Here is a 16,798-nt window from a genome sequence, read left to right on the forward strand (position 1 = left end):
CAGTGGGTTAAAGCCTCTGCCTTCGGCTCAGGTCATGATCCGGGGGTCCTGGGACGAGCCCCGCATCGGGATCTCTGCTCAGCGGAGAGCCTGCTTCCCCCTCTCTCTCTCTGCCTGCCTGTCTGCCTACTTGTGATCTCTGTCTGTCAAATAAATTTAAAAAATAATAATAATAAAAATAAAATAAAAATGTGTCATTCCTTAGAATGAAAATGAAGAATTCCCTCTTAAACTTGCCAAAGAATCATTAGCAAATTACTGTTTTAGTGGGGGTTTTTTCGTTCAACTTCTAACTGCATGTCAAAGTAACACAAGAACTCTAAGTTTTTTTAAAATTAGAAGGAAAAAAATCTTTCATAATTTTACTACCCAGGGGAAACTGCTGTTAACATTTAGCATGTTTTGTCCAGTATTCTTTGTTCCTATGAGGTTTCATAAAGTTCAGCATCAATCATAAATAAAAATTCTATGTTGCTTTTGTTTGCCTAATATTGTACAACAAATAATTTCCTTCTGATTAATTTATAGTTACAAATAGATCTTTAAAAATTGTTGGAAAGTCCTCTTTGTAAATGTCCTTTTCGCTTAAATAATTTTTGTAGTCCCCTTTTCCATGGTAAAAGGCAGGAAAGAGTCTGCCCGTGTTAGTGAAAAGGTTGTGATACAGAGGAGGAAAAACCACCGTGACTACACTCTCCAGGTTCTATCCTTTGTGTTGCTAGCATTCTGCCTCCATCTAGGAAAACTAATTAGGAGTCGACATCAGTTGGCTAGTGCCAATTAAATGGAAATTACTACCAAAGTATCAGATACAATTAGTGTGAAATGTAGGAGATATGTGATTAAAAGAAAAACTAGAAACAAATCTGCCAGTATTGGATAGATTCAGCAAGGTTAAAAATCTACAAAGAACAAAGAAGGGAAGACCTCTTCCCCCTTCAGTTCTTATTCATTAGACTTTTTTTTTATTTTGGGGGGTGTGTGGGGGATCCAGGATAGAATAGATCCACAAAACATCTCTAACTTTTTCTCTTCTACCCCAAGAAAAGTGGAATTACCCTACTACAAACTTCATAGAAAGAAGCAAAAAGAATAATGCCATCCTCTTGTCATCTCTCTCAATGAAATGCCCTTCTGCCTTTTTTCGGTGCCATGGTGTGTGAAAAGATGGTTCCTTTGTCTGAGAATCGGCCATTCCTCAGGGAATAGATTGGAATAGAGTAGAATGAAATGGAAAAAAAAATGTCTATGGCAAGAATAACTTTTTAAAATCTCTTTTGTGTTTTAGACTTCTGGTCTTTCTAATAATGAGCCCTGTTTTGTCTCGACTTGGTCATGGGTTCAGCTGGCGCTGGGCATTCATAACGGTCTGGAGTGAAATGAAAGGAACGCCTAATATAAACATGGCTCTTCTGCTTGCCTACTCTGACCTTTCTCTTGGCTCTGAGAGGGAAAAATCTCAAGTAAAGATAAATGAATTTTTTTTATTTGAGCATTTTACGAATACTGTTTCTGTGTACTAAAATACATTTTTGTGGAGAGGTAGCTTAATCCCACTTGGATGACGGGAGGGTTTAGCTGTGCTGGCAAGATTGGGAAGAGGAAAAACAACTGGCAACTTTCTCTTCCTGGGGAACATTCTGGCTTAGGGATTCCCTAAACCCTTTCCTTAACATTACAATCATGTTTTTCATTACAAGAGCAATAGAAGCCATAAAATAAGATAAGAGAGGTAAATACACCTGTCCCTACTCTTACCTTTCTAACACCTGATTGGATGATTTGGGTTTATCTTTTCTGGCCTCTTTTTTTTTTTCTTTGAGATTTTATGTATTTATTTAAAAGAGAGAGAGAAAGAGCATGAGTGAGAGAGCACAAGCAAGGGGAGCACAAGCAGGGGGAGTGGCAGAGGGAAAGTGAGAAGCAAACTCCCCACTGAGCAAGAAGCCTGATGCGGGGCTCCATTCCAGGACCCTGGGATCATGCCCTGAGCCAAAGGCAGACACTTAGCCATCTGAGCCACCCAGGCACCCCTTTTCATTACACTTTTAAAATAAGCTTATTATGAGGACGCCTGGGTGGCTCAGATGGTTAAGCATCTGCCTTCGGCTCAGGGCATGATCCCAGGGTCCTGGAATGGAGCCCCACATCTGTGTCAGACTCCTTGCTCAGCCGGGAGCCTGCTTGTCCTTCTGCCTGTGCTTCTGCTCTCCGTGCTTGTGTGTGCTTGCTTTCTCTGTTTCTCCCCCTGCCAAATAAATAAATACAATCTTAAAAAAAAAAAAAAGTTAAAGGAGTTAAAACTTATAAATAATTTTAAAATAGTATCTGATAAGTGTGCCTGGGTGGTTTGATCAGTTATACCTCCAAATCTAAATGGTTTTGGCTCATGTCATGATCATGAGATAGAGCCCCATATTGCACTCCAGATTCTCTCTCTCCCTCTCCCTCCATCCTTTCCCCCATCAAATAAATAAATGAATAAGTATTTTTAAAATTAGTACCTGATACAGAATATGTACTCAATAAGTGTTTTTAGTTTTACTTACCGCGAAGAGCCACTCGAGAAAAATAGAAACCTGCTTATGATTGACTTCATTGCTTTCCATAACTTTGTGAGGCCACATTTAGTAATGCTAGGAACCAGAATATTTTAATGGTCTAGTGAAGTTACCTCTTCATTAATTACTAGCCCCAAATTCTACCCAACAGAACATAAAAGGCATGATTCTCCCTCTACCTCGTTTCCAGGTAAGAACATTACAAGGACCTCTATAAGAAATTTCCTGTGAAGATACCAACATGCATCTAACACTTCCGTTGCAGGGTTTTTTTTTAAACACATAAATTCCAAATGTAAAGGGAAAAGCAGGAAGGGAATTATTGAGTGTCTAATTAGATAATATCCCAAACATTAAAACATTAAACATTCAAACACTGCTTTTGAAAACGAGATTATCTGGGGCGCCTGGGTGTCTCAGTTGTTAAGCATCTGCCTTCCTCTCTGGTCATGATCCCAGAGTCCTGAGATCCAGCCGCATATCGGGCTCCCTGCTCTACCCGAAGCCTGCTTCTCTCTCTCCTACTCCCCCTGCTTGTATTCCCTCTCTTGCTGTCTCTCTCTCTCTCTATTAAATAAATAAAATCTTTTTGAAAAACCCACAAAATTATCTAATATTACATGATCTCCCCCTTCTTTTTAACTATCTCCATATGCCTGAATAATCAAGGTCAATTCAGCACCACACATCCTGACCAGTGTAATGGTAGATATTGCACATGGATCTGGATTCTGAAGTTTCTCGTTGGCTGCTATTTGCTGTGTGGCCATCAGCGAGTTAATTAATACCCACCTCAAGGCACGTGTCAGTTTCCTCATTCCAAAAGGGACTTAATAATACAGATGGTGTGCTAGCAAATGTTAACAAGTAACTCTCTTAGGGGTCAGAGGGAGCCCTAAATAATAGTATTTGCCACTTCCCATTGTGTAATCACTCTAACACAACAACAATCAACTCCATAACTTCCTGAAAATTTAACAACAGCTCTCACGAACTGGAAAAGTCAGCTCCAGCACACCACTATCTCAAAGGATTATCTGAGAAATTGAAAATGTACATAAAATGCTCAACACGTGGTTTAGCATATTGTAAATGTACAAAAATATGAGCTACAATGACATGATAGTGATGCCACATAGACCCGATATGAGATAAAACCCTAGTAAACAAGATCATGTAGTGAGATGCCCTTACTAGTAGCAACTAGTTGAGAAGAAAATCACACTTCTTTCTTCATTTAATTTAGCTGAACTCTCCAGCTAACTTTTTAATACTCATGAAGTAGCACTCCAGGAAAGGGTTAAAAATAACTTAGTCTTGAGTCTTGTCCCTATTAGGACTCACAAAGGCCAATGACCTTGTATAAGTAACAGTGCCTGAGTTTGCCTCCTGTGTAATTGGACAATACTAGTATATACTTCATAGAATGGTAGTGAGTATTAAATAAGTTAGATATATTGTGCCCTACGCTTACTATATGTATGTTAGCTCATATTTCTATTGAAATAAAATAACTTAGAGGTCCTCAACTTTGAATGTGTGTTAGAATGCTTCCGGAAGCTTTAGCGAATTACTGATGCCTGTGGAATTCTGGCTCTGGCCATAATGAATAATGGATATCAGATCTTTTTTCCTATACTAAACTGGATATATATAGCTATTAAACTGATTAAATATATGAAGCACCCAATATATGAAGGCCCAAGAAGCACAGCAATGGAATTTAGGGACAAGCATTTTTTTCCCCCCAATGTCTCTGTAAGTACATGTTTACTTGTCAAACCATGTGTCCTGCCTGAGTCTTGATTTGGTTCCAAAAACATGGATAAAATACATGCAGGGAGACAGAGAATCCCCAGAGTACTTTCATCATGCCTGACATTCAAATTCTCTCCCTACTATGAGCATTCATTGACCTAGTACAATCTAGTTTAATTTTCATTGGTAAATATAGAATATGTTACAAGAAATTATCATGAATATTTACTTTGTATTTTTCTTTCTATTCTAGGTATTATTTCATGGAGTGTCAGTATGCTTAATTACTTTGATTGTTAATAGATTTATTTTGCCAATGGCAGTCAGTAAACTAGGTAAGCCCTAGTAATTACTAATTACTAGGTAAACTCTACTAATTACTAAGTAAACCCTTGTAATTACTATTAGTGAAGAGATAAACATTCTAAAAATGCTAAAGAATTGCTATTAATGAGGCAAGAAGCCACATAAATGAAAATCAGGTGTCTAATTGAAGAAGAAATTGGCTCTCTATATGAAAGCATATGAACAGGGGGTCCTGGGTAGCTCTGTTGGTTAAGGATCTGCCTTTTGCTCAGGTCATGATCCCAGGGTCCTGGGACAGAGTTCTGCATTGGGATCCATACTCAGTGGGGAGTGAGCTTCTCCCCCTCCTCCCCACTCATGCTCTCTCTCATTATCTCTGTCTCTCTCAAATAAACAAATAAAAATTTTTTTTAAAAGCATATAAACAGATTAGGCCAATAAGCTAGTAAATTTAAAAAGATTACTTATTTGCATTAGTCTAGTTTAGATAAAATAATACAATAAGTTTATTAAATTATTCAACAAACTTTTTTTGAAAGCTTCCTATATGCCAGGCACTATTCTAACTGATAATGATGCATTATGAAGACAGACAGGATTTCTGTGTCAATGGAGCTTACACTGGAGAAAAGAGAAACAGACAGCAAGTCAGATGAGGCAGGACCAGAGAGTCACGTGCACAACAGCGTAAACAAATTACACATACATAAGACAGAAAATACAATGGGTGCTAGGTTCCTGAGGAAGCTAGAAGCTGAGTATATTCAAGGAAAGAGGGTTTGACCCTTTGAGAACAAGCAGATAGTGGAGAATGTCCAGATGGGAGAGGTAGGAAGGGGTTAAGTAATGAAGGGCCTCGGATTTTAAGATTTTATTCTAAGGGCAAGAGGAATTCCTTGGCCAGTTTTAAGCAAGTGTAATTATATGGTTAACGCTAGTTCTGTGGATAAATGATTGAAGAGCAGAGAAACAAAAATAGCAGTTGTAGGAGACAATTGCATTATGCAGTTACGCCTGTTTTCATCTTCTATTTTTTTAATGATTTATTTTTTTAAATTAACATATAATGTATTGTTTGCTTCAGGGGTACAGGCTGTGAATCACCAGTCCTGCACAATTCACAGTGCTCACCATAACACATACCCTCCCCAATGTCCATAACCCAGCCACCCCATTTCTCTTACCCGCCTCCCTTCCAGCAACCCTCATCGTCCATTTTTTAACAAGGGAAGAATGGAGATCTAGAGAGGTAAAAATTCCTGCCCAAGGTCATGTAACAAGATAACAGCAACTGAGGAACTAGAAACAAGCAGCCCTGATGCTTTCAATCCATAATACTCCCAACTGCTCTATCGCCCTTTCCGTTACACAGAGCTTTCACCTTAATGCCATTTGTAATCAATCTGAGACTCCATCTTTACTGATGGCATCGCATTACCCAATCTGCCTGCCTGCCTTGTATTTGCAACAAAACCTTTTTTCTTTTTAAAATTCTCTGAGCCTTAACATAGTAAATTGGGAAAACAAGATTAAAGAGGGGAAGTTTTGGCAAAGAGTATCACATGTTCTATTTAATAGCTAGATAAACTTAAAATTCTAACTGAGGAGCACATATTTATTTACAATGAGAGCAGTGAACATTTGCTCACGGAACATTATTGCTTTCCAAGGAAGCTTCTGTGGCTCATTAAAAGGACCTTGTATCTGATAGGAAGAGTCCTTCAAAACTTAATGAAGTCTGAAGACAAACATATATCATATACACTTATCATATACAAATACACGATATTACATTTAGGTAGTATATATGTATATATCTATATGATATGTATATGTACATGTATATATGTACATATCTATATTGATGCCTCCTACATATGTATCTCCTGCATATTTGTATATCTACCTATATTCTGTGTATTTGTAAATATGTACATATTTATGGGATACGTATGTCAGGGTTGTATATGTGGGTAGTATAGATATACATATACACAGATACATATCTCCTACATGTATATCTCCTACATATATATCCCCTATATATGTACATGTCATCTGTTCTGTGTGCATATACATATGATATTATTATAAGAAATTGTTTTGCATGGTCATGGAAGCTGAGAAATCCCAAGATCTATAGTCCAAAGGTCTAAGAACCAGGAAAGCCAATAGTTTAAGTTCCTGTCCAAATGCAAATGCAGGAGAGGACTGCTGTCCCAAATCAAAGACCATGAGGCAGAGTGAATTTTCTTTTGTTCTATTCAGGACTCCAATGGTTTAGATGAGGCTTGCTGGCAGTGAGGAGGGCAATCTGCTTTACCCATTCTACAATTTAAATGCTATTCTATCCAGAAACACCTTCAAAGACACACCTAGAATAATACTACCAAATATCTGAGTATCCTTATCCCAGTCAAGATGACACATAAAAATAATCATTACACCTCTGTTTTTCTGTCTTCTCATCTAACAAACTGTGAAAAGGGACTTTTAAAAGCTAGGTAAGGGAATCAAAGACTTAATACATTCAATGTACTATGAAGTGTTTTCTTAGCCTATAGTAAGCTTTCAATAAATATTAACTATTACTGTTATTATTATGTAACTCAGCTTTTTTGAGGAGTGTGAAAGTCAAAAAGCTTGAAATTGTTGGGGCGCCTGGGTGGCTCAGTGAGTTAAAGCCTCTGCTTTCAGCTCGGGTCATGATCCCAGTGTCGTGGGATTGAGCCCCATATCGGGCTCGCTGCTCGGCAGGGAGCCTGCTTCCCCCTCTCTCTCTGCCTGCCTCTCTGCCTACTTGTGATCTCTCTCTGTCAAATAAATAAATAAAATCTTTTAAAAAAAAAAGCTTGAAATTGTTAATGTTTCCATCATTAAACAATTTATGTTGAGTTTAACTTAAAAAATAGTTGGTGGCAGTAGGATCAAAGGAAACGATATAATCCATATCAAAATGGTGGTATCCTTACTATTGATAAAACATACTCTTCATACCAAAGGTCTTCGTGATGTCACATCAACAAAATATAAATCACTTTATTGTACATTTCAACATTTTCAAGAGTTAACCAAATCTGCAGCCTCTGCACTCAAATTTGACAAAGATCTTGCTAATGCGGATTGGAATATGGTCGAAAAAGCAATTATACTTCAAAACCCATATGCGGTAAGCAAGTCTTACTTTCTGTTAACTCCTTCAAAATAGATATCATTACCTTAAGTCTTAACGTTATTGTTACCTGTGATTGACAGAGAAGTTGTATTGGTAACCCACTGTCATAATAGTAAGAAGGGAATCTTAGTGTTGTAAATTCAAAAGAAGTAACAGTGCTTTGGAGCTCCCTAGAAAAGATGCCATAAAGGACGAGAGTGAGCCAGAGAAAATGGCTAGTTTTTTATTAGATGGACAGTGGACAGGTGCCCTTGTTCAGCATTTATTTAACACTTGTTTAACTAATATATATGCCAATTACTTGATAGCCCTCATGATTAATATTATTTTTTGATATCAAATAGCCAGTATCGTAAGTTTTAGATGTGGGTGAGATGTCGCCTCCTGCTTCTGAGATAGGCTTTAGAATCTCTGTGGTCAGACTTCTTAATCATTGAGGGGTATGTAACTCCCCAGTCAGTCATGGTCGCCATAAGGACAAAGAATAAAAATTGTTCTGGAATCTTCTCGGTGCTACTGCTGCTTTGCTATCTTCTATGTTACATCCAGTTTTCAATGCAATGTTTCAATGCATACTGTACGATACAGTTGTTGCAGTGTTTTTGCTGAGTCTTACAATATGAGGAACCAACTTCTAGGAGTGTAGACATAAGATAATTGGTTTCTGTAAAGTAGGATTCCGCAAAATCCATTTCATATCCACTAACCAGTACTGGAATCGCCCTCTGGGGGCCAAGCCCTCTGCCTACAGGAAGACTGCTGGGATTTCCAGATACTACAAGTACCAAGTCAAATCCAATTTTTTTCTATAGTAGCTCCCAATTTCTGGTTGTGGACTTTTGCTAATCTGATTGCATGAGACTCTTCTAAAAAGCTTATTAAAATATGGCTTTATTTCCCAGCCCCACTCAGGAGATTCTAATAATCCAGATGGTCTGAGGTGGGTCACAAGAATATGTGTTTTTATTCCATTTACCCAGCTGATTCTAGTGTAAAGTCAGGGCTGAGGCCCCCACTCTGATACTTGGCCTGTTTCAGAAGGCAGATGATCAAACATGGAGGATATTATGGTGTTATGGATAGAGCACCGGCCTTGGACTCAGAAAATTTGGGTTTATAACCTGGCTTTCTCACTTAATAAATAGCTTTGTGATCTTGAGCAATTCTTCTATTTTCTCTGAGCTTCAGCTTTTCTCTGCTGTAAAATGAAGTTATCCATAATCCCCATCTCCCAATGCTAAGTTCACTTTCTACTTTACCTTAAGTGATTAGGTTAAGGCAGTGATTGTCAAACTTTAGCAGCAGCAAGAATCCTGGAAGGCTTTGTAAAAACACAGATTGCTGCCCTTTTCCCCAGACTTCCTGATTTAGCAGGTCTGCATTGGGGTTTGCATTTCTAACAAATTTCCACGTGACGCTGAGGCTGCTCAGAGTCCACACTTTCAGAACCATTGGTTTAAAATGGGATCATATATATGGTAGCTTTTATAAAATGTCAATAATGCCATGTAAACGTAAAAACAGAATATAACTCCTTTCCTCCAAAAGTGGCAATTATTTTACCTTCTAGATAACTGTGAAATGATGAGGAAACTCATCTGAACTCTTTTTCTATATTTAACAGATTTTCTATAATTTTTTGAACCAAATTTTTAGGTGAATTGTTTGAGGATTATGCTAAACAATATCTTAATATTCATGTATTTGGGGGTTTTTTGTTTTTATTTCTGTTTCACTTAGTTGAATCAAGGAGAACAAACAGAACATCAAAAGGTGACGTGTCTAAACTGTAACAAGGAGGTAGATGAAACCCTTAACATTGAAGCAACGGAGCTGGCCAACAGGCGTCTCTTGTCGGCACAAATAGTTAGTATTTGATCATACACTTTTAAAATGATATTTGGGCCTAAAATTATCCTGAAAACTTTGTCCTTCTCTAAAGACATCTGTTTTTTGTTTTGTTTTGTTTTGTTTTTTAAGCCATCTTGATTATGCTTACCTGCGTAGCTTAAGAGATTGTTACAAAGGCAAAGGAAAGTTTGACGCTATCTTAGAAATCCATTTGACTGCCAAAGAAGGAAAAGGGAAATAGATCCACTCAAATTAGCCTAAGTAAAAGGTGATTTATTAAGAGGATTTGGGAATTTCACAGACTCCAAGGCAGGAATTACAGGGGAACTGAATCTTCAGGTGTGTTATGCAACCATTTCCACACCACCCATCTCTGGCTCTATACCAGTTTTTCATGAAAGATACCAATTCTGCTAATAGTTACAGGTAGAGAGTAGTTTTCAGATCAAAGCTTGAGTAAAGGTTAGAGAAATTCTAATAGGACAGCAGCATCCTAGACTCTGTGGAAAACTGCTAATAGGCTAGTTACCATTGACTATCCAGGTCAATTGCCTCATTGCCATGACTCATGCTCTCAAAATGTTCATGGTGGGCCTTCCTCATTGCCTATGGACTCTCATGCATGTCTCAGCTATTCCAGCCATACAGAATTCCAAGCATTCTACCTGTTCATTCTCACTTGGGAAATGGAAGGTCTATAGGGTACAATTGTTCTCTCTTCACCATTAGTCCTAGCAGAGAGGTTGACTCTAAAGGCAGCTTTTCCAAGGACGTAAATAATTTCTTTAAGCAACTGAGGCAGTGCCATGAAGAATGAACTTATGCCCATATAGCGCTTTGTTCCACCAGCAGATTTTATATCATATCTTTGAGTCATCTCCAGATTTTTTATTTATTTCAGGAAAATACAGTATTCAAGAACCCTCCAAATCAATACAGGAGAATCCATTTTAAGTCTTGCTTTCCTTAATAATGTGACTCAGAACTTCTTTTTAGTCTCTTTTCTCCCCATCTGTAAAATAGGAAAATGCTAACTGCAAGACCTCTTAGATTTTTTTTCCACTTCGGATATCCTATGTTTTCAGGAATATACATTCCATGTACTTTTTAAATTTCTCTCCTTAAATGTTCGTTTTCTACCATTATATCTTTGTTGATTTTGTGCTATGTATTGGGTCTTAACCAGGAAATCTCATTTTTTAGAGTATGTTGGATCTTTCCGTTCTGTTCTCCAGCTCTTTATCTCATCTTGCATCTTTTTTGCACTTCTTTGTTCTGGCCATCTTCATGTTTACCTTGGTTTGTTAATTTGGTTTCTGCAATCTCAATTCTAATGCTCACTGTTCCAACCATAATATTAATCAGTCTATTACAATTTTTAAAGCTGTGAGAGCTTTTATTTAAATCTCAGCCAGTTATTATTAACCAGAGCAATACCCTCACTACTGTTATACATTAGAAGAGGAAACACAGTATGATGAGACAGTGTGGTAAGGGAGAGGCAACATCCCCAACCATAAGGGGAAGGGGAGACAGGCTTTAAATTCAGAGAAAACCGAGTTTCTAATGTGATCTTGGGAAAAACTCTTAATCCTCTGAGTCTCAGCTTTCTCACCTATGAAATACAGATTAGAATATCTTCCCCATAAATTTCTAGCAAGAATTAAATAATTCTTTGCAAAATATATATAAATCAGTTAATTTCATAGCATGGTAGGTCACCCAATAAATGGCAGTTACTTTAAGGTATCAGCCGTTCTCTAAATTCTTCTTACATTTTGGTATGGATGATCAATTAAGAATTAACATTTTTCTAGAGTCTGTTTTGTCATTTGTGCTGCTACGCTTTCATGAGTTCTACACTACTTTCAGCTTCCTTATTTTTCTACAGACTATGGTGTTTCCCTTCAAGGATATTGATAATATGTTAATTTCACATTATTTTATAATTATTTTAACTAAGTTTAAGAAGAAGAATGTTACTCTGTTGAGTTCCTGCGTTACAGACAAATGACCTTTGATAGCTCATTCTTTTTTTTAAGATTTTATTAATTTATTTGATAGAGAGAGAGATCACAAGTAGACAGAGAGGCAGGCAGAGAGAGAGGGCAAAGCAGGCTCCCTGCTAAGTAGAGGGCCCAATGCAGGGCTCGATCCCAGGACCCTAAGATCATGACCCGAGCCAAAGGCAGAGGCTTAACCCACTAAGCCACCAAGGCACCCTTGTTGCCTTATTCTTAAACTTAGTTTTATTCTGGGGCACCTGGGTGGCTCAGTCAGTTAAGCCTGTGCCTTCAGCTAAAGTCATGATCCCAGAGTCCTGAGATCGAGTCCTACATCAGGCTCCCTGCTCAGCGGGGAATCTGCTTCTCTCCGCTTCTGCCCCTCCCCACTGCTTATTCATTCTCTCTCCTCTCTCTCTCTCTCTCATAAATAAATAAGATCTTTTTAAAATATTAGTTATATCCCATTCTGGTATCACTCAAGAGCAAAACTGCATTTTAATATCCATAAATGATTGTGCAGAAGTGTTCTATGGAAGCAAAAGTCTTTACTTACATCATACATTCCAATTCAGGAAACTGGTCTGTGCAATGAATTTGGACAGTGTTCAGCACACTGCGGCCGAGCCAGTGTCAGACAGGGGCTTCTCCAGCATCAGAGTTAGTGCCGGAAGCAAAGTGGGTCTCAGTATATGGACCAAGTGAACAAATGACTGCTTTCTGCACCACAGCAGCAGTCCATTTAATGCTTATAATAGACTAGAGAAAACAGAGTTGTGTTGTCAAAATATTTGGAAAAATGAAATCCAAGTTATAAACCAGGGTTCTCCACAATAGCCGTTCTCAGACTCTTTAATTTTCTAATGTGCATCATAAACTGTTAAGATGGGGATACACTCGCAGCAGGAAGTTCCCGAAGTTATTTGGCCACAGAATGCCACTTATTTTTGAAAGCCTAATTAACATCTAGGGGGAACCTAGTTTCCTGCAGAACCAGTTTGGTTTTACCCAAAGATCAGATGGGCCTTCCGCACTGATGACAAGGTCTGGACTGCCTAGAAGCATTCTTTTTATAGAGACAGTAGATTATTTAGGGATTTTTTACTTCTTTCTCACAGACTACCTCTCCATAAAGGAAACACTAAGTTATTGTTATTGTCATTGTCATCGTCATCCATGCTCTATCATAATCTTCACCTTTCTTTTAGGCGAGCTACCAGAGACAATACAGGAATGAGACTCTGTCCCAGAGTGCAGTCCAGGTGCTGGTCGGTGCCGCGGGAAGCTTTGGAGAGAAGAAGGGAGAGTAAGTACACTGGCAAGAGAAAGCTTCCATCCTAAGCCCCTGCATTTAGGAAACGGTACAAGTGAGTTTGCTTGCTCTTTCTGGTAACCTAGGATCATCTGGTAACACGTGTGCAAGCCACAGCCTGCTCTGCACCCCCAGATCAGGCCAAATCACTTCCTTTCAGTTTCCCAGCTTGCTCTCCTTATTCAGACTCCTGCACATTTGAATGTGTTGCTGTTGCTAGCTGAGACGCTCTTCCCTTCCTCCTTTTGCCCCCAAAGCTGAGCTGTGGTAGAACACTCTTCCTTTTAGACTGCTTGAATGCCTCACTAAGTTCAAAGACTCTGTTAGGGCGCCTGGGTGGCTCAGTGGGTTAAAGCCTCTGCCTTCAGCTCAGGTCATGATCCCAGAGTCCTGGGATCGAGCCCCAGGTTGGGCTCACTGCTCAGCGGGAAACCTGCTTCCCCTTCTCTCTCTGCCTGCCTCTCTGCCTACTTGTGATCTCTGTCTGTCAGATAAATATATAAAATCTTCAAAGACTCCGTTAATTCTTCCAAACACATCAATGCATATTCTCTCTTAATACCCAGCATAGTTTTGTAATAGCTTCTTTTGCTGTAAGTCTCTGTACTACATGGCAAGTTCCTTGAAACCCACGTATTAGCCTCAGATCCCCTTGGAAGGATGAAGGATATATGATGGGGCTAAGAGGAGAGTTAAACTGCCCTGCAGTTAACAACGATGTCCCCCCAAAGCCCGGACATAACATAACTTCTTGTTCTAAACCACACTCCTTGGTGCCCTGAGTGGCTCAGTGGGTTAAGCATCTGCCTTCAGCTCAGGTCATGATTCCTGGGTCCTGGAATGGAACCTGCATCAGGGTCCCCAGTCAGCAGGGACTCAGCTTCTCCCTCTACCTGCTGTTCACCCTGCCTGTGCTGTCTCTGTCTCTCTCTCTCTCGTATGCACGTGTACTCTGGCAAATAAATAAAATCTAAAAAAAAATAAAAATAAAAAAATAAAACAGGGATGCTTGGGTGGCTCAGTCAGTTAAGCCGCTGCCTTCGGCTCAGGTTGTGATCCCAGGGTCCTGGGATCGAGTCCTGCATCAGGCTCCTTGCTCGGCAGGGAGCCTGCTTCTCTCTCTGCCTCTGCCTGCCTCTCTGCCTGCTTGTGTGCTCTCTCTCTCTGACAAATAAATAAATAAAATCTTTAAAAAGAAAAATAAAAAATAAAATACAATAAAATAAACCACACTCCTAGCATTGAAGACGCCAAAATTCCCTGCTGGAATGGTGCCAAAGCTCACTCATCAGGTCTTCTTGGACCTTTCCCCTGAGCCATTATCTCGCTGGCAGACTGGGCCTTAGGTGTGCCTACGCTGAAAGCTAGGAGCAGCGTCAGCCCGGCATCCACTCCCCAGTGCTGGCTTGTGGCGCAGAGAGTGATAAAGCCCTGTGTGGGAAGAGAAACAGCCAGACGCTGGAGCGCAGTCTCATTAACTTGGGGTACAGATTTCAAAGAGCGAAAGAGATTGCATTTCAAGCCTAGCCATACAAATCCTTATGACATACTTGTCAAGGAAGCAAGATACAATACATCTGGCTTAAAATTTCGTTTTCTTGATGAATGAGGCGTAAGGGCAAGTGTCTCCATTTGCCCCCTCACTCTAGGCCATTCAGATGCTTACAGGAAGGAGACGGGGACAGAGGGCTGGCCAAGTGTGAACAGTTAGAAACCGTATGACGCACACTTTAAAGAGGACAGACGCACAGTGGACAGCGGAGGTTTTTAAAATGGATGAATAAATAACATGCTGAAAAGCTTTATCACTGCATTGTTCAGGAGAAGTTAATATTAAAAAAAAAAAAAAAGCAGTATAGAGCAATTCAACCCATTGCCTTGATTTTTCCTCTTTAACTCCTCCAGGAAGGCAGAAGCAATGTATGCCTAGGAAGACCCAGAACAATGAGAAGGGAGTTAAAGGGTTGAAAGGATTCCTAGTGGACAACAAAGGCACATTTTAGAATATATAATTTTTTAGTGATTCATAAATGAGATAAATATTATATACTAATATGTGCAAAGGTATATGGCAGGCACTGTGGGGATTATCAACATTAGTGGAATGGTGGTCCAATCTCCAGAGAAGTAACTCTTAATTACACTTAGAGTCAGTACTTGCCTTGGAGTTGACTTTGCCATTTGCTGGTCATTCCTATCAGTAGCCCCATGCGTTGGTGTGTCCTGTGGCAAGAAAACAAGTCTAAGGAGAGGAAGAATTGGGGGATTTAAACAGGGGCACCAGGACCTGTGCTAACTGCCTATGTAATTGCCTGAGAAAGAATTCTTTGAATAGAGAGCTTATATTTTTTTTTTTGAGAGCTTATATTTATTAAGTACTGTGCCAAGCGCAGTTTTCAACACGTTGCATGTATTACCAATCTAAAGTTATAAAAATCCTGTGAGATAAGTGTTAGTATTATCTTCATTTTGCTGATGAGAAAGGTGAGGAGGAAAGAGATGAAACAATTTACCCACGGTCACTTGACTGATAATTACAGAGCTCGCATTCGAAGCTTCAGCTGCCTCACTATCCGATTAAAGAGATCACAACCATCTTCCTAAATCAGGAAAAAGCAAGAAATGTGATGACAAGAGATAGAAATTCAGGAGCCTGAATTGCTCATACCACATAATTTTACAATTTATAGGAACTTAAGAAATGACCAGATCTTAGTTGAGACATTAATTCCTTCAAGAGGGTTTCCTGATTCCCCAACACTAAATACCAGTCCCCCACTTGATGGATTCAGACTGCCCTATTGTTTATGATCTCCACAGCAACATCCACTACAATTTAATGCAATTGTTATTTACCTGTTTCGTTCCCCTAGTCTGCTGGATCCTTAAGGGCAGTTTTTGTTTATGGCTTCTCTCCAGCTTTTAGGAAGAATAATACATTCAAAAAATATTTTTAAAATTAGGAACGAATCAAGCCCTATATACATTTGTGATTTTCCATGTGGTTACCATATCATTCTATTGAGTCACAGAGAAATGAATGACTTCCTTCTTTTCAATTACATCTGTATTCCCATAGCAGAGAAATTGTTCAAATTTCAGAATAAGAACAGTATAGTCAATAAGAAGGACAAGGTCCATCTTTGAATTTAAGTCACCAATACCCTTCCATTAAGCCATATTTTAATGTAAGTCCTCAGACCCAAGGACAAAGCCCTATCACCCTTCTGATGAAGATAACAAAAACCAAGGTATTTAGCTAAACAAGACCAAATCATAGCACGTAGATATGAGCTACCTTGATAGAAATGTCAGCAGAAACCTAGAGACCATGGGATATGTGCTACCAACTGTCTTTGGGGTTTTAGGACCACTGACTTCTCCAAGTAACCATTAACTCTTTACTCACCACTTGTATTTTCTCCATTAATTCCCCTAACTACCTGTCCAGAAGTTGAAATCAATCAAAGAGGTAAGAGGATGTATGAGATGGGTTGGATGCCTCAAATATACTTTCTTATTTAATTATCCCCAACTGGCATGGATACTTTCATGTCTCTTTTGTAAAGCAAACATTTTAATGAGGTAATTTGTTCACTGCCTCACGAGATAATGGGGGCTCCATCATGAAAACTGGATCTATTTGAATCACATTATTCTTTTCCTCCCTGAAACTTGACCTCTCTATTTTACACCATGTATCTCTCTTTAATGAGTGAGCCTCAGAATCTAAATTCATAATTATATATCTACTTGTATCTACAACTTTGTGACTTGGACCTATGCTCATGAAAGTGTCCTCTTTCTAATTATCAATGGACAAAATCATCTT

At 39.0% G+C, this 16,798-nt stretch overlaps 1 protein-coding gene across 1 annotated transcript in view; it reads left to right on the forward strand.

Moving 5' to 3' along the window:
- SLC9C1 (solute carrier family 9 member C1) overlaps window positions 1-16,798 on the forward strand; it is a 78,605-nt gene that overhangs the window by 25,972 nt on the left and 35,835 nt on the right. The window contains exons 9-13 of the mRNA XM_046003307.1: window positions 1,289-1,463; window positions 4,573-4,654; window positions 7,628-7,794; window positions 9,541-9,666; window positions 12,863-12,960. Coding sequence (XP_045859263.1) covers window positions 1,289-1,463; window positions 4,573-4,654; window positions 7,628-7,794; window positions 9,541-9,666; window positions 12,863-12,960 — 648 coding nt within the window. The remainder of the gene's footprint in view (window positions 1-1,288; window positions 1,464-4,572; window positions 4,655-7,627; window positions 7,795-9,540; window positions 9,667-12,862; window positions 12,961-16,798) is intronic.

This window comes from Meles meles, chromosome 4 (assembly GCF_922984935.1).
Source record: "Meles meles chromosome 4, mMelMel3.1 paternal haplotype, whole genome shotgun sequence".
NCBI lineage: Eukaryota > Metazoa > Chordata > Mammalia > Carnivora > Mustelidae > Meles > Meles meles.